The sequence below is a fragment of the Salvelinus namaycush genome, chromosome 10, assembly GCF_016432855.1.
Source record: "Salvelinus namaycush isolate Seneca chromosome 10, SaNama_1.0, whole genome shotgun sequence".
Taxonomy (NCBI): Eukaryota; Metazoa; Chordata; class Actinopteri; order Salmoniformes; family Salmonidae; genus Salvelinus; species Salvelinus namaycush.
The window spans coordinates 21,532,949-21,551,301 of NC_052316.1; the positions used below are offsets into that span (position 1 = coordinate 21,532,949).

At 43.6% G+C, this 18,353-nt stretch overlaps 1 protein-coding gene across 1 annotated transcript in view; it reads right to left on the bottom strand.

Moving 5' to 3' along the window:
* Positions 1 to 18,353, bottom strand: part of LOC120055212 (leucine-rich repeat-containing protein 7-like) — a 48,088-nt gene that overhangs the window by 16,480 nt on the left and 13,255 nt on the right. The window contains exons 8-18 of the mRNA XM_039003133.1: positions 14,540 to 14,614; positions 13,975 to 14,119; positions 10,988 to 11,060; positions 6,871 to 7,000; positions 6,118 to 6,233; positions 5,294 to 5,363; positions 5,064 to 5,163; positions 4,489 to 4,613; positions 4,205 to 4,405; positions 3,876 to 4,045; positions 882 to 982 (exon numbers count right to left, since the gene is read on the bottom strand). Of these exons, the coding sequence (XP_038859061.1) occupies positions 882 to 982; positions 3,876 to 4,045; positions 4,205 to 4,405; positions 4,489 to 4,613; positions 5,064 to 5,163; positions 5,294 to 5,363; positions 6,118 to 6,233; positions 6,871 to 7,000; positions 10,988 to 11,060; positions 13,975 to 14,119; positions 14,540 to 14,614 (1,306 nt within the window). The remainder of the gene's footprint in view (positions 1 to 881; positions 983 to 3,875; positions 4,046 to 4,204; positions 4,406 to 4,488; positions 4,614 to 5,063; positions 5,164 to 5,293; positions 5,364 to 6,117; positions 6,234 to 6,870; positions 7,001 to 10,987; positions 11,061 to 13,974; positions 14,120 to 14,539; positions 14,615 to 18,353) is intronic.

Genomic DNA, 18,353 nt, shown 5'->3' on the forward strand with positions numbered 1-18,353 from the left:
GGTGCAGACACTAAACAGAAACTAACAACCCACAAAACACAGGTGGGAAAAGGCTGCCTAAGTATGATTCCCAATCAGAGACAACGATAGACAGCTGCCTCTGATTGGGAACCACACTCGGCCAAAAACAAAGAAATAGAAAACATAGAAATAAAGAAACTAGAATGCCCACCCTAGTCACACCCTGGCCTAACCAAAATAGAGAATAAAAGCCTCTCTATGGCCATTGGGGAATTATATTATTTTATACTAGTATAATTGTTCAGAGAAAGAGATTTTGTTTAACAAGTAATCATTGTTTATCTCAAAAAGGTAGGGATAAAAATGATTGACACCTCTAAAGATTCTTATAAAGTATTAAAACGTTTTTTTACCCATTTTCCTAGCATTTTTACCCATTTTCCTAGCATGCAATGACTACATCAAGTTTGTGACTCTACAAACTTGTTTGATGCATTCACAGTTTGTTTGGGTTGTGTTTCAGATTATTTTGTGCCCAATAGAAATGAACGGTAAATCATTTATCGTGTAATTTTAGAGTACCTTTTCTTAGAAATAAGAATATAATATATTTCTAAACACTACATTAATGTGGATGCTACCATTATTATGGATAATCCTGAATGAATCGTGAATAACAATGACTGAGAAAGTTACAGAGTGTCAAAGATCATACCCCCAACACATGCTTTCCTTTCACCATTACCAATAACAGGGGAGGTTAGTATGTCTTGGGGGCATGATCTTTGACCTCTAACATCACACATTTTGGTTTTCTGAAATGAGTTTAGAGGAACAGAGAGCAGTGATGATATAACCTTAATGATAATGGTTGTGTTTGTACTGAAGTAGAATCCCAGCGATGGGAGTTTACGGCCTACCTTTCTTGTCTTTCCCCAGTAATACAACCTTTGGTTTGTACATAGACGGTTCCACCAGGGTGGGCCTCATATCAGAGATACGGATATCATTCGGAGAGCCGCTCATAGAATCCTGAGAAAAGTTATTACACATTGTTATTTCTGAACAAAAGACAAAAAGACAAAAACCGATACACAGCTTGGTTAACATTTTCAACGACTTAACTCCACAAGCTCAGTGAGGTTCCTGAGGCAGGAACTAACAAAAGGACACAAATATAGTACATAACTGATCATTATTGTACTGCTTATACTGATAGTGTCATCAGTAACTGATATATTTTCTCTATATCTTAGTGATGTGTAACCCACTGGAGCATGTCCTATCTGTGACTTCCTTCTCTCTTAGGGCTTAGAGGCCCAGCTGCTTGCTACAGGAGAGCCTACTTCCCACACCTGATGTCCCACATCTGCAGCCCTGCTCTGCTCACTGCACCCCCACAGGGCAGGCTGAGGCAGCCGAGCGGAGAGAGACCACCAGGCCTGCTTGCCAGGCGACTCCAGGAACCACATCCCAGGAACACTCACTAAACAGCACTGTCTCACTGGCATATCTGTATCTCCCTCCATCTTCTTTTTCTCTCGTGTAAAAAAGAGATCGCAATATATCCGATAATTCTGCGCTATATGTTTCAAAACATATAATTGAATGTCTATAAATCCATGAGGCTACTATGAGGGTTCAGCATGTTCAGTGTTACATGACACGCAACGACAGCTGCAACCGCTTTCTGCTTTGGGTAAAAATGTCACCTTAAATCACTCCAAAGATTGTGTCCATAATTTACCAGCACCTTCTCTGTGGCTGGGAGTAATTGGTATGCCAGGCTTGATGCTTTGGCCACGTCTCAGAGGAATGCTTGATTAACTCAAAACAAACAGCTGTGAAGAGACTGTAGTGTGGTGATGCCAATAAGTGCTGGAGTTAGCCTTGGCACTGCCAGTCTACTGCCCGTTTGCACACTACTGTGTATACTATATATGCCATGATGCAGACTTTGCATAAAACATTTTCCTCTTCATAAGTACTGCACATTATATACATTACATATCTACAGTTTCACTGTTCATTAGAGAGAGTTATCGGCTTTCATCTTCATATTTCATGATACTCCGACTTTGTTTCTCCAGATGTTTCATAGTCTTTGTCAGCGTGCAAAGAGGCAGTGTGAAGTCACGCCAGCCGAGCCGTGGTTGAGCAGACTGTCTAATGTCTGATCTCACAGCCACTTACTATGAGGCAGAAACAGGAAGAAGCTGTAACGGCCGAGGACGCATTCTCTGGCTGTGGCAGCTTGGGAACCACGCGATGTAAAGAAATCTAAGCAAAACAAACAAACACACATACGAACAAATAAAAGATGGAGAGGAAGTTTTCATGGTTCTACAAAAAAAAGTTGTGTGAGGTAAAGAAGCATGGTTTATGGCATCAGCCCCCCCACCCCTTTATCCCCACACCCCTCCAGCCGTCCAACCCCCCCACCCCCCACCCCTCCATCCCCCACCCCATCCATCCCCCCACCCCTCCATCACCCACCCCATCCCATCCATCCCCCCACCCCTCCATCACCCAACCCCTCCAGCCCCCCTCCCCACCAGCCCCCCAACCCTCCAGCCCCCCACCCAGTGACCCAGTTCTCGTTGTGGCACCGCAGCACCCAAGGGTCTCTTTCTCCCTGGGGTTTTATGGGAGGAGACAGCATGAGGCAATCCAAAGCAGTTATGGACACAAAGTACACAGGACATTGCAGCTCTGTCAGAGGTAGAGATATAGCAGAGTGCCAAGCACAGGAGGACCTTCCAGATATAGGGTTAGGAAAAGAAGTGGTTGCTAGCTGACTCCTTGGAAGTTGGAACCTACTTCCACTGGAAAGGGGATTTTAGATGTATTTTCATTTTACAAGTTAAAGTTAAATCTAATCTACATCTCATCTTAAATATATGCAATGTTAAAAGGACTCACAACCAGCATGAGTGCATTTACAACCCTGATGTAAATGGCCCAAACTCTGGGCTCCTATAGAGCTTACAAAGAAAGAAATGACAGTAAGCAGATACAAGATACATATTGTATGACCTGTTTTATTAATCTCCAGATGCTGACCACTTGACTCTGGGAACAGGCGCTTATTCAGATCTAGCCTCTTGGAGTCCTCTGAATGCAATTGACATTTAACACTGACCTTTGCTCTGTTTGTTCAACAGCCTCTGCTGTTCGTTGTGCAGTATTTCAAGCCTTATTAAAGGCTACAAATTCTGCACCAGGTTGCCCCCTGGGGACTTGCAAATGCACTAATACTTGACATTTGAGTTATGGCCGAGTTAACCTCCATTTCAGCCCCAATATGATATTATGCCAAGATAATGCACCTTTTTGCACACAGCATAAATAAATTCTGAAAACAGCACCTCAGCAGACTACCTGTCTGACACAGACTCCTCTGCGTATTCAGAGAGAGAGCTAACAATTTAACAAAGACCCAGTTGAGGCCATCATGGGGCCTTTGAGGCTTCCAGATGAAAGGATTCTATGATCTCTGCAGGTTTCAATCACATCACCTCTAAAAAGCTGCTGCGCTACAGATCCATGGCCCTGGGTTTAATACATTGCTCTCTCAAACTTTGTCACACCTGGCCATAAGTCAAAAACACTGAAACCTGATACTACATTAATCTATGTCTTTGAAAAAGTTTGGACACACCTACTCAGTTCTTTCAATGAAATTCAGTTCCATGCGTTCAATACAGGTGGTCTCACCTCTACCCGAACTCTCACATTGAGATGTCCAAGGCAACTAAGGACTAAATCTGACATAACGGCCTGAGAGGACCTTGAGGCTGCAGTGTAAACATTCATATCATTACTCTCTCCCCCACCGTGCCCAATACAAGCTGTTGTTTTGTTTTACTTTCCTGGTGTTACAAGGGCGTAATAAGTGCTACAAACTATTCAACATTTTCACAAAGAGATAAGGAAATTGCTCCTGTACCTCTGAGCTCTCAGTCAGATCCTCCTTGTCCTTGCGCTTTGGGATGTCGATGGCAGAGTTGTGGATGATGCCCTGCTCTGTCATCTGAGTCTTGTTGAACTCTCTCTCTCTCTCTAACATCTCTCTTTCCATCACCTGGAACAGAAGATCACTCTGAGTGACTGGGTGACACATATCTATTGTATTCAGCCAAAGAGGACTATGTATAATCTAATCATTTGTTTTTGTATTTGTGTGTGTGTGAGAGAGAGAGAGTGTGGTGGTATGTGTGGGTCTCTGGGTGTGTGGTATGACCCGGTCTGTTACCTCTTTGGGGGGCATGGGCCAGGGGGGCTCATACTGTTCTTGTTTTCGTGACTCCATGTTGGTACCAGAGGAGTTAGTACCAGTGCTGAGGGGAAGCTGGTTCTTGCCCACCATGTTCTGCACTGACTTCACCATGTTCTTCAGGTCCTCTGGGTACGGTGTGGGGTAGCGCTTCAGATTGATCTCAACCTGGACAGACAGGACGAGCAAAATAAGCGGTAATAACAAAATAAAACGGGGGAAACTGAGGTCAACAGAAAGTCCTGTGAAACCTTGACTTTTCCAGAGTTGTCCTCCTCCTCCTTCTTCTCCTCGAACTCAAAGGCTACGGTCATCCTCTGCTGACGCTGCTCCTCCCATAAGGTGGGGTTGAAGCTGTCGCTGTCTGACTGGTAGTCTACAGAGAGGACGGGCAGAAAAACAGGGAGGTGTCACTGACTTATTGTGCACTGGTCTCACACTGGTGCTGTTCTGACATGCTCACTTCACCAACAGCATACAGTGCACTGGCCCCTAACCCAACCATCTGTCAAACTCCCTCAAGTGGAACCTCAAAATGGATTCAATTCCTGAGTAAATTTACACCTCCAGTCTATCTGACCCTCAAAGGGTAGTTCAGTGACACATGCTCTGCACACATATCACTATACCCATTACTATGAGGGATACCAGTGTTATTTCAAGCACCATTCATCAATTGTAAATACATATCCATGGCACGTTACCGATCACAAAATCACATACTCATAGTACTGCAACATCCACTTTGTGGAAATACTTGGCTATGAGCATTTTCCCTCATGTCAGCATGTGTTACATTTCCACCCACAGTATCTGGCTAGCTCACCCTCATCATGTCGTGGTTGCTGAGGGAACATGTAGTTGGTGAGGACCCTCTGCTTGGTCTCTGGATGAGCCTCTGTCTGGAGAGGGATCAGGGCCTTGGACTGCACACAGAAGACAATCACACATCATTGACACTTCAAGTATAGCTAACACAGGTAAAACAATAGAATTGATCCGAAAATGTAAAGGTGTGTTTCTTTCTAACAAAACAACATATAAGATCATATTTACCTGATTGTCTGAAAGCCAAAGAGCAGCAAGATCTTTTAGTTTTGTGAAAGTGAATGGGAGATTCTTTAATCTGTGTAAGAGAGAAGAAGACGAAATAGGGAGTAAGAAGGCATATCATCTCAATGAGTACACTGTGTTCTGATGTGTTCAAGGACACAGATCATCATTAAGTCCCCTGTGAAAAGCCAATACTATTCCTCTGCCAAGGAACTATAACAGCCTGCCTGCCTCTGACTGACTGACACCCACTACTCACCTTGGCAACACGCTCAGCAAACTCTGCCTCACTTTGACAACAGAAATATGTCAGAGGGAGACAGTGTTGTGGGCTACCGTAGGTAGGATGATGCAGGGTTGGGGTGTTCGATGCCCGTTCTGAGGCAGCCTATCAGCTCTGTGGTGTGTGGTGCTGCGTGTAGAGGCAGGTCTGACTAATGGCTGTCGTGTGTTAAGTGATGGTCAGGTTTAATTACCTTGGATCCAGTTAATCACTGGCAGAGCAACCAAACATCTCATAAAGAGCTTTCTTAATTAGCCCGTGGGCAGGGGGAAGTGCTTTCTAAGGCTGTGCAGCTATCTTAATGTGCTATTAACAAAATAATAACCACTAGCTAGCTTCCCTAGTTTATATAAAATCCTCAGAAGAATGCCCCACTCCACCTACGCTCTATGTAAATATATAGACACACAACACAAGCCTTTTCCTCGTCAATGAGAGTGTGAGGAACATATGGATTCGCTGTGTGTCTGTGTTTCTGTGTGTGCGTGTTTTTGTGTGTGCGTGTGCTACTGTATGTATACATAGCAGAGCAATCGGTAGATACCTATTGTCGCTTAAGTTGAGAACACGTAGTTTGGTCATCTGCCCGATCTCGTCAGGTAGAAACTCCAGCTTATTGGAGCGTAACGACATGACTGTCACATTCTTACAGTTCCCAATCTGCAACAAAAGAGCCAAGCAGATATTTCAGTGATCACTTTCCATCTTCCATACACCAAACCATATAAATTACCAGTTTTGAGGAAGCTACTCTGAAAATATAGTTTACCATGCTACCAATTACTTCACACTGGAAGAAGTTAAGCTACACTAAAGCTACCCTTAGGAAAAAGTAGATCACTACATCCAAACTACTTTGTGCTAAATTATCATATCTCAATCTGAAATGTCATAGACTACAAATTGCAAGAATAGATCACTCTGGAGTCAGATGTTAGCAGCATGTGTGATTTAGCCTATTCAACGTTTCAAGTGAAAATTAGGCAGGTCTGACGCTGAAAAAGCAAGACAATTCTTGCCTACCTCACCTATATATTATTTTTGCAAAAAAGTAGCATGTAGTTCCAGTAGTTAGCTACACCGCTGCATGGCAAAAAAGTCATTAACTACTGACAACACTACCAAGATTTGAATTTATTTCAACTGCCACCAAGCTACTGCAAAATGTAGTTAAATTACTAGTTGAACTAGATGTAGTTCACTATTCCCCAACACTGTTATATACACAACCAAAAGCATTGTGTATGTGTGTGAGTGTACAGGAGCACTGTGAGGATATAGGGACAGACGGACGTACCTCCCTGGGTAGTTCAATGAGAAAGTTTTCATCAGCAGAAAACGTGCGAAGGTTGGGCAGGTAGCCAATGGTGGGGGGCAGGGACTCTAATTCATTACAGCTGCAGTCAAACTCCTCTAAAAGCGATAAACTGGGTAGAGGAAGAAAGAGGAGAACGAGTCCCTTAAGAATCCTTCATGCCACAGCTACTTCCACTTGGTTAGTTATTAGTGTAACATCAACATGTAAAGAAGCAGAATAACCAAAACTCTATCAATAAAAAATAAAGGAAAAACAACCACAAATCTGCATAGATTTTCTACTACACATGTCTTTGATGTACCATATTAATATGTGCATATCATTTTGTCAAGAACCTGTGAAGCACAGACCTACTTACACAGACCTACTTAATTCGTATGCAAAAAAATGGGCTGTGAATTATTGAAGTGGAACATTTACATACACTTAGGTTGGAGTCATTAAAACTTGTTTTTCAAACACTCCACAAATGTCTTGTTAACAAACTATAGTTTTGGTAAGTCGGTTAAGACATCTACTTAGTGCATGACACAAGTAATTTTTTCAACAATTGTTAACAGACAGATTATTTCACTATTAATTCACTGTATCGCAATTCCAGTGGGTCAGAAGTTTACATACACTAAGTTGACTGTGCCTTCAAACAGCTTGGAAAATTCCCCAAAATTATGTCATGGCTTTAGAAGCTTCGGATAGGCTAATTGACATCATTTGAGTCAATTGGAGGTGTACCTGTGGATGTATGATAAGGCCTACCTTCAAACTCAGTGCCTCTTTGCTTGACATCATGGAAAAATCAAAATAAATCAGCCAATACCTCAGAAAAAATATTGTAGACATCCACAAGTCTGGTTCTTCATTGGAAGCAATTTCCACGCCTGAAGGTACCACATTCATCTGTACAAACAATAGTACGCAAGTATAAACACCATGGGACCACGCAGCCATCATACCACTCAGGAAGAAGACGCGTTCTGTCTCCTAGAGATGATCGTACTTTGGTGCGAAAAGTGACAATCAATCCCAGAACAACAGCAAAGGACCTTGTGAAGATGCTGGAGGAAACAGGTACAAAAGTATCTATATCTACAGTAAAACCTGAAAGGCCGCTTGGCAAGGAAGAAGCCACTGCTCCAAAACCGCCATAAAAAGACAGACTACGGTTTGCAACTGCACATGGGAACAAAGATCGTACTTTTTGGAGAAATGTCCTCTGGTCTGATGAAACAAAAATATAACTGTTTGGCCATAATGACCCTTATGCTTGGAGGAAAAAGGGGGAGGCTTGCAAGCTGAAGAACACCATCTCAATCGTGACACATGGGGGTGGCAGCATCATGTTGTCGGAGTGCTTTGCTGCAGGAGGGACTGGTGCACTTCACAAAATAGATGGCATCATGAGGAGGGGAAATTATGTGGATATATTGAAGCAACATCTCAAGACATCAGTCAGGAAGTTAAAGCTTGGTCGCAAATGGGTCTTCCAAATGGACAATGACCCCAAGCATACTTCCAAAGTTGTGGCAAAATGGCTTAAGGACAACAAAGTCAAGGTATTGGAGTGGCCATCACAAAGCCCTGACCTCAATCCCATAGAAGATTTGTGGGCAGAACTGAAAAAGCGTGTGCGAGCAAGGAGGCCTACAAACCTAACTCAGTTACACCAGCTCTGTCAGGAGGAATGGGCCAAAATTCACCCAACTTATTGTGGGAAGCTTGTGGAAGGCTTCCCGAAATGTTTGACCCAAATTAAACAATTTAAAGGCAATGCTACCAAATACTAATTGAGTGTATGTAAACTTCTGACCCACTGGGAATGTGATGAAAGAAATAAAAGCTGAAATAAATAATTCTCTCTAGTATTTTTCTGACATTTCACATTCTTAAAATAAAGTGGTGATCCTAACTGACCTAAAACAGGGAATTTTTACTAGGATTAAATGTCAGGAATTGTGAAAAACTGAGTTTAAATGTATTTGGCTAAGGTGTATGTAAACTTCCGACTTCAACTGTATCATAATGATACAAGCATTATTTCACTCAAACATTTTGAGGAAAAGCCACAGGTAGATTCATTTCAGCAGCAGGGTGCATTATTTGTTGCTGACAGATACAGCCTCAGATGACTGATCCCTCCTTGGTGTAGAGACATTAATGGAAACAAATCATAATTGTGTTCCTTATAAGAGTAGATCCATCTAAGACATGTACAGACTACAGAAAGGTGAAATCATGAATCAAATGGATTCATGAGGATCATGGCAATATTCAATACCATGACTTGATAGAAAGAGAGATTTTTACAGACAAACCACAAAATTGATTAAACTTTATTAATTCCATGAGGGAAAATGAATAGTTAATGTTGCTGACTCACTATCTGGTGGTGCCAGTATCTCTTTTCAATCAAATTATAATCAACAGTATGCTTTTTACCAAAATCGGGAATATTAAATACTGAACTTCATGAATGACAAACTTAACTCTATATCTTATAATATACTTTAAACTCTAAAGCCACAGTGTTTATTGAGTCAAATGCCCTTGCCTCTTTGTCACATTTGAAAGGACAACGTGAGCAAAATCAACAACAACTGTCCAGTTTTTAAATTCAAACTCCAACAGAGCGTTTAGTGTAAAATGTCATTGTATATGAACAGGACAGGATGAGGGGAAGAGCTTCCTCCCCACACTGGAAAGACTTCATTTAAGCAATAAGGCCTGAGGGGGTGTGGTATAAGGTCAATATACCACAGCTAAGGGCTGTTCTTACGCACGATACAATGTGGAGTGCCTGGATACAGCCCTTAGCCGTGGTATATTGGCTATATACCACAAACCCCTGAGGTGCCTTATTGCTGCTTACCAACGTTATTAGAACAGTAAACAGTTAATTTTGTGTCATACCACAGCTTTAAGCCAATCAGCATTTGGGCCAATCACCATTTACAATTGTATTTATTTATTGTACACACAGCAGAGTCATTAGCTCAACATTTGTCTGAACAGGCTGGCCCAGCTGGCCTCCCATATGCAGGCTTTTTACTAGATCTGCTTCCCTGGCCGGAACATACAGACAGGGGACATTAAGGTGAGCACTTGCCTGAATAAACATGCTGTGGCGAGGAGGAACGTGTACAGGAGACAGGGATTTACAGTCTACTTACCCTAATTTGGCGCGTCCACTAAGTGGCCCATTTTAGATGCATGTGAAATAACCACAACACACAAAACCGACCAATGACAAACCAAGAAAAAAAGGTGTACAGGAAACAGTATCACAGGCTTGGGGAGCAGCAGTGGGGGAGGCAGGGCATGGTAAGGATGAACATGACATGATGAGCTGTAAGGTGGTGACCCTGACCTATGACATCACAGTGACTGGGCGTCTTCAGACTTGACCCTCAGAATTGCCTCTGACTCATTCTAGTTTACAGATTAAACTGATATAGTATATATAAAACAAGCAAATCAACTTGGCTGGCTATTGTGTTTGAGTTTACAATACTAGCAGAGGAAGCTTGGGAAGTATTTTTTTTTTTATTGTTTTACATCAGAGTCAAGTCCTCTCAGACAGCCTCCATTTTAAATATTGCACAACAAATTAATGGCACACCCCCAAAATGTATCTCTCTCTCTCTCTCTCTCTCTCTCTCTCTCTCTCTCTCAGTGCCGCCAACTGAGACACAATGTTCTACATCACTCTGTACTTGGTGTGAACAGTGATGGAGCAAATCAGCGTTAGTCGATGTGAGGTGAGAAGCAGCATCAAGGAGAAGGTGCCAGAGTGAGACAGCAGTTTCAGACCCCTTCTATCCACAGGCCGTGTTTACTACAGAAACAAACCACTCGCATAGAAGACGAGCTAAGATTAAGATGCAATGTGTCAACTGAATTTACCATCAAAATCTGTGTCTCTGACGGCTTTTAATTTGGTTATGCAATAGATGCCCTAAAACGGACTAACATTCAGTTCAATGATAGATATGCACTAATAAACAAGACTTGGAATTTAGTTTAGCTTTTGGCCACATCCTTTCAAAACATGTTATTTGGGAAGTTCAGGGATTGCAATTTGAGAAGTGAAAGTACTCACCTTCCAATGGTGTTAGGCAGTGAGGTGAGCTGGTTGTCATCCACTTTTAGTGTTGTGAGCTTCTTCAACATTCCTACAATGGAGACAAAGACATAACTCTAGTTTCACTATTCATTTGATGTTATGCAATTGATTATTTAAAAAAAAGAACAAATACAATATGAGAAGCAAAGTTAAAAGAGAAGAACATGGTTAAAAGGAATTTTTCAAACCCATTGTCTACATAATCCTCTTACCGGTTGATTCATTTAATGGCAGGAAATTATTGACAAACTTATTAAGTACAAAATAACTTAATCGTTTGTGCAAATTAAATTTGAGGATTCAAACAAACACTTTTATCTCTCCAAATAGGAATGGAATTTTAATGACGCATCTGATTGATAATGGCAAACCAACTCAGGGATTTGCGCTCTCAGATAACAACCTCCAAGAGGAGCCGCCACGATGAACGCAGTCATTACAGAATGAATCATCCTCTCCTCACCTCATCTCCTAATCATCCTTTCTTGATCCTTTTTCTTACTCTTTCTAACAAGGATACCCTATTGTTCCAGAGGGGAGAGAGCAGAGACAATCTAACCAGGATACCCTATTGTTCCAGAGGGGAGAGAGCAGAGACAATCTAACCAGGATACCCTATTGTTCCAGAGGGGAGAGAGTAGAGACAATCTAACCAGGAGATCCTACTGTTCCAGAGGGGAGAGAGCAGAGACAATCTAACCAGGATACCATATTGTTCCAGAGGGGAGAGAGCAGAGACAATCTAACCAGGAGACCCTATTGTTCCAGAGGGGAGAGAGCAGAGAAAATCTAACCAGGATACCATATTGTTCCAGAGGGGAGAGAGTAGAGACAATCTAACCAGGAGATCCTACTGTTCCAGAGGGGAGAGAGCAGAGACAATCTAACCAGGAGATCCTACTGTTCCAGAGGGGAGAGAGCAGAGACAATCTAACCAGGAGATCCTACTGTTCCAGAGGGGAGAGAGCAGAGACAATCTAACCAGGAGATCCTACTGTTCCAGAGGGGAGAGAGCAGAGACAATCTAACCAGGAGATCCTACTGTTCCAGAGGGGAGAGAGCAGAGACAATCTAACCAGGAGATCCTACTGTTCCAGAGGGGAGAGAGCAGAGACAATCTAACCAGGAGATCCTACTGTTCCAGAGGGGAGAGAGCAGAGACAATCTAACCAGGAGATCCTACTGTTCCAGAGGGGAGAGAGCAGAGACAATCTAACCAGGAGATCCTACTGTTCCAGAGGGGAGAGAGCAGAGACAATCTAACCAGGAGATCCTACTGTTCCAGAGGGGAGAGAGCAGAGACAATCTAACCAGGAGATCCTACTGTTCCAGAGGGGAGAGAGCAGAGACAATCTAACCAGGAGATCCTACTGTTCCAGAGGGGAGAGAGCAGAGACAATCTAACCAGGATACCATATTGTTCCAGAGGGGAGAGAGCAGAGAGAATCTAACCAGGAGATCCTACTGTTCCAGAGGGGAGAGAGCAGAGACAATCTAACTAGGAGATCCTATCGTTGCAGAGGGGAGAGAGCAGAGACAATCTACCTAGGAGATCCTATTGTTGCAGAGGGGAGAGAGCAGAGACAATCTAACCAGGAGACCCTATTGTTGCAGAGGGGAGAGAGCAGAGACAATCTACCTAGGAGATCCTATTGTTGCAGAGGGGAGAGAGCAGAGACAATCTAACCAGGATACCATATTGTTCCAGAGGGGAGAGAGCAGAGACAATCTAACCAGGAGATCCTATTGTTGCAGAGGGGAGAGAGCAGAGACAATCTAACCAGGATACCATATTGTTCCAGAGGGGAGAGAGCAGAGACAATCTAACCAGGAGATCCTATTGTTGCAGAGGGGAGAGAGCAGAGACAATCTAACCAGGATACCATATTGTTCCAGAGGGGAGAGAGCAGAGACAATCTAACCAGGAGACCCTATTGTTGCAGAGGGGAGAGAGCAGAGACAATCTAACCAGGATACCATATTGTTCCAGAGGGGAGAGAGCAGAGACAATCTAACCAGGAGACCCTATTGTTGCAGAGGGGAGAGAGCAGAGACAATCTAACCAGGATACCATATTGTTCCAGAGGGGAGAGAGCAGAGACAATCTAACCAGGAGACCCTATTGTTGCAGAGGGGAGAGAGCAGAGACAATCTAACCAGGATACCATATTGTTCCAGAGGGGAGAGAGCAGAGACAATCTAACCAGGAGACCCTATTGTTGCAGAGGGGAGAGAGCAGAGACAATCTAACCAGGATACCATATTGTTCCAGAGGGGAGAGAGCAGAGACAATCTAACCAGGAAACCCTATTGTTGCAGAGGGGAGAGAGCAGAGACAATCTAACCAGGAGATCCTACTGTTCCAGAGGGAAGAGAGCAGAGACAATCTAACCAGGATACCATATTGTTCCAGAGGGGAGAGAGTAGAGACAATCTAACCAGGAGATCCTACTGTTCCAGAGGGAAGAGAGCAGAGACAATCTAACCAGGATACCATATTGTTCCAGAGGGGAGAGAGCAGAGACAATCTAACCAGGAGATCCTATTGTTGCAGAGGGGAGAGAGCAGAGACAATCTACCTAGGAGATCCTATTGTTCCAGAGGGGAGAGAGCAGAGGCAATCTAACCAGGAGATCCTACTGTTCCAGAGGGGAGAGAGCAGAGACAATCTAACCAGGATACCATATTGTTCCAGAGGGGAGAGAGCAGAGACAATCTAACCAGGATATCCTATTGTTGCAGAGAGGAGAGAGCAGAGATAATCTAACCAGGATATCCTATTGTTGCAGAGGGGAGAGAGCAGAGACAATCTAACCAGGATATCCTATTGTTGCAGAGGGGAGAGAGCAGAGACAATCTAACCAGGATACCCTATTGTTCCAGAGGGGAGAGAGCAGAGACAATCTAACCAGGAGATCCTACTGTTGCAGAGGGGAGAGAGCAGAGCAGTTCTATGGCCTCACCTATGCTGTCAGGCAGATGCTGCAGCATGTTGGAAGAGAGCAGGAGGTCCTCCAGGCACTCACAGCCAGAGATGTCAGTGTCCAAGCTCTCAATCCTGTTTTTAGCCAGGTCCAGGTAGCGCAGCTGCCTCAGCTTTCCTATACACTTCAGCAGAAGGGGAGGGAGAGACATGGAGAGATGGATGTTAGAGCGGTTGAAGAGAGCGAGAGACAGAGAGAGAGACAGAGACAGAGACAGAGAGAGAGAGAGAGAGAGAGAGAGAGAGAGAGAGAGAGAGAGAGAGAGAGAGAGAGACAGAGAGAGAGAGAGAGAGAGAGAGAGAGAGAGAGAGAGAGAGAGAGAGACAGAGAGAGAGAGAGACAGAGAGAGAGAGAGAGAGAGAGACAGAGAGAGCGCTGTCTCCGGCTAGCCATTGTTCCAACATGTGGGTTTGAGGGAACTGTCTTGCAAGAGTTTCCCTATGGTAGTGCATCACAACCGCCATCTACAGACTTCATCAGGGCCAGTGACAAATGAAACAGACAGATAATGACTGGAGGTAGTAGTGAAGGGCTGTAGGCCTACCCCAGGTATCTTCTGCAGAGAGTTGTTGTCCATCCACAGCTCCTTTAGGTTATGGATCTGCTCCAGGACTTCAGGCTGAAACACCAAAGACACACAACATCCTGTAGCTGTCTAGAACAACCAGCAGCAGGAGGGCTGTACCTTAGAAAATAGCCCAGAAACTAGGGCAGAGACATAAGAAAGCCCTGGCAACTTGGAGTCAGGGCAGGGCGAGGAGTGGCATGTAATTTATCATCATGGTAAAGGAAGTGGGATTTTAACACCAACAATATAAGAAGTGAATCATCTCATGCCACAACACCAATGGGGGTAATTACAAAACAAAGTAGGCTTGTCAATGACGGCATATGCACACAGAGTGGTGCAAAGTTACGATCCTCAGTCGCTCCTCCAGATGTATTCTCGAATCATCTCACGTTCCTTATTCTATAATGGAAAAGGTGTGTTTGAATCGCTGCACGGGCCACAGAGGGGGGTAATGAATGAATGGAGCTCTGTGAGTGATTTTATTCGATACAGGCCTGTGTGGAGAGGCCTGGCCAGACTGTGTGTCTCTCTGGAGTAAAGGTTATACCCGACTATGTGTAAATGACTCCATTAGGCCAACCTGAGAGACTAAGTGACAGACAACACAGTCCTTCATGCTGCCCTAATCAATTCCAATCTCTCTCATCTAGGTGTTTCATGCATTTCTTTCCCCTGCATGGTGTGGCAGTCAATAAGGACTCCAAATTGTATTGTGGACTATTTTATATTTAGACTATTTCTGATTATTATTTCTGACAGCTTTTTTCTCCTAGTTGTGAGGGTAGCTACAGTATCTTGTGTGTTTTCTAAAAAGTAGTGATGTTTTATTAAGTTTGCCAAGGGCATTCTCCTAAAAAAAATGGTATGTGCTAGCGTCAGTGACAGAATTTGTGACAGAAGTTAATAGAATCTCAGCATGGAAGCAGCTAAAACCCAACAACAACAAATACAGGAGGTACCCAACCACTTTCTCAAAAAGAATAGAAATTCCTACAGTATCATTTGAGACTTTACAACATAGCAATCTAAATCAGACTGATGCAATGCATATTCTATTAACTACTCAAAAAAAGTATAATTTAGAGTAAACTTCAAACCCCAAAAAACGAATGAAGTTTCCGTCCCACTAAGGGTATAAAGAAGGTCAACTGGCATTGGGTAATGGATGCGGTGCAAAAAATGTCCCATGTAGTTGCTGTGTCCCCTACCTGCCCTCTACCCTCCCAAAACATCACACACAATCTCCAAATCCCTCATTGAACTCTTGGAGTGTTGTGTGTAGTATGACTCATTAATCCAAAACTCACAATCTACAGTAGAGCTGGAGTCAGTACAGTAGCACCACACTATTTTACTTGTAAGTTCAGCTTTAATGAGAAACAAAGAGAAGGGTTGGCATGGTGGACTGTGTTGGCACCTCTACCATGCCTCCTGTTCTCTCCGGATGGAGATTAAACACTTGGATGGTGCTCAGTGCCATGGAGCTTCCTGTGCAGAGGCATGTCCTCTTGTCTGTCTTTGAAGCTCTGCGATGTCATTTCCTCTCTGCTGATGACATCCACTGCTCTGCTCTACCCCGGCCCTCCAAGCACCGGCATCTGCGTCCCCCCTCCTCCCTCTTCCCCTTCTCCAGGCAGGGACTTTAATTAGGAAACTTTCCTCACTCTCTGCCTCTGTGACACACAGGACTCAGCATCTGCTCGTGGCTCAGCTGGGCCCACATGTGCTGAGGTCATTGTTTGGTTTCGTCACATGACAATGCCTCTGAAGTTGCATTTTTCTGTAGTTCTGTCAGTGGCAGACGTTTTCACATCTGCATCTTCTGCATGTGTTTAGCCTAGAGCAAGAAGGACAACGTTTTCAGTCTCATTCATATCAATGAGCTCTTGTGCTGAATGCACATAAGGTGCATAAGATAAGGTCTTCTGAATCCTGGTCTTATACATGTAAATGTTTGCAGTTTAGTAAAACCGAGTAGAAGACTGATTGCCACTAAATAAGGCATGAGCTGAAATCAGATGGAGAGAGCTTTCATAGAGCTTCTGGTTCAGCCAACCTGTTAGAAGCTCTGTTGACTCTGAATTACATTCCAGAGCTTAGTTAAATTAAGGGGAAAGGTGTCTGCCTTCACAAAGGAATACCAGTAAACCAGGACGGAATTCTGGAAACAAATCCATGAATTCTCCGTGCTGAAAAACACTGATAGAATAATCTAACATTTGCCACAGAAACCATCAGCTGAAGAAATGCAATAGGCATGTGGCACAAAGTATGGGGCAGATGAGGAAGCAACAACAGCTTAAGGAATGCGAGAAAATGCATTCTATTTTCCCTGGGCGTCAAAATCAGCAGGCAATAAAGCTAGACTACAGGATTCTATTTGAGGGGAATTGAGATGCAATTGGCAATGTTGCTCACACTATCAGCAAAAAGCAACAGGAGTCCTTGAATGGGGAAGGGATAGGATGAGAGAGGCCATAAGTGGAGGGAGGAAGGCTTGTATTTAAGTAGGACACACAGATTGTGAGTTCAGACTATAGCACCAGGAAGAGTTGATGGGCGCTCTCTCTCTCTGCAGTAACTTGGGGGCTTCAGCAAAGCATGCTTATCACAATGCCAAACCATCTGCTCCCTTGGAACGGGCTGTGCAAATTATGCCTTTTCCTCAGTTCCCAAGGACAAAGGACAAAGTCCTGGAAATACTAAAGGTACATCAGACGTGACAGAAAGTATAGACGAGGGGTGCCCAAACTTTTTTGGCCCGCGACCCCATTTTGAGATCAAACATTTTTCGTGACTCCACCATGTAAACAAAGTGACGTAATCAACGGCCAATGTTGACTTTTTAAACTGGGGTTATGACAGTCTATTACAAATCAGTCTGACAGTACTTTTGACAGCATTTCAATCTGAAGGAAGTATGGTTTGAAGTGACTGAAATGCATCAGAAAGGTCATGGGGAGTTCAGAAGACCATCAGGTAATCATTTTGTATGATCTTGATATTATTCTCCTCCCAGTCTGATTTAGTGCCTGGTCTTGTCCACTCTGTTCTAATAACTCCTGCGTGGCTTGTGGGCATTGCAGGGAAACAGAAGACACATACGTGTTCCTTAGAGTCTTATCTTTCAGTGATGGGGTCATAATATTTTGTAGTTTAAACTGTTCAAAAAAATAGAGCCATTTGTAGGAAGAAAACAGAAACAGCTCTGTTTAATACATCTAGCGGCTACCGGCTATGAAGCAAGTTCAATCTTTTTTATTTAATTTCAGAGTTTCTCTCACAACCCCATTTTCAAATAAGGCGACCCCACATGGGGTTGCGACCCCTCGTTTGGGAAACGCTGGTACAGACCTTACAACCAACTCCAAACAGAAAAATGCTCTTATGTTTAAAATTCGATGGTTGGAAAATACAGGAGTCATTCTGAGATGGGTTTGTGTGCCTGTTAATCTTGACCTTGAGTGAGGAGGAGGCAGATGCTGCTGTGTGCATAGTGAGTGTGTTCCAACGCCACAGTGAGTCACAGAGGGGTCCGTGGAGGCAGCCCAGCCCTCAGTCTGACAGCACATTTAGACATGCACAATTAAGGCATCAGTGGGACCTGTGGCACAGAGCATGTTATGCATGGCATCACCCAGCAGCTCTCCCAGGGGCTCCGCAGTCCCAGCACAGTGTGTGATCATGTTAACCAAGGATGTCTTAGAGAAGTTACGCCCTTGAAAAGCCTCCCTCCTTCAGCATTCTGCATCCACACACTTCATATTGCCCCATTTTAGATATCGCA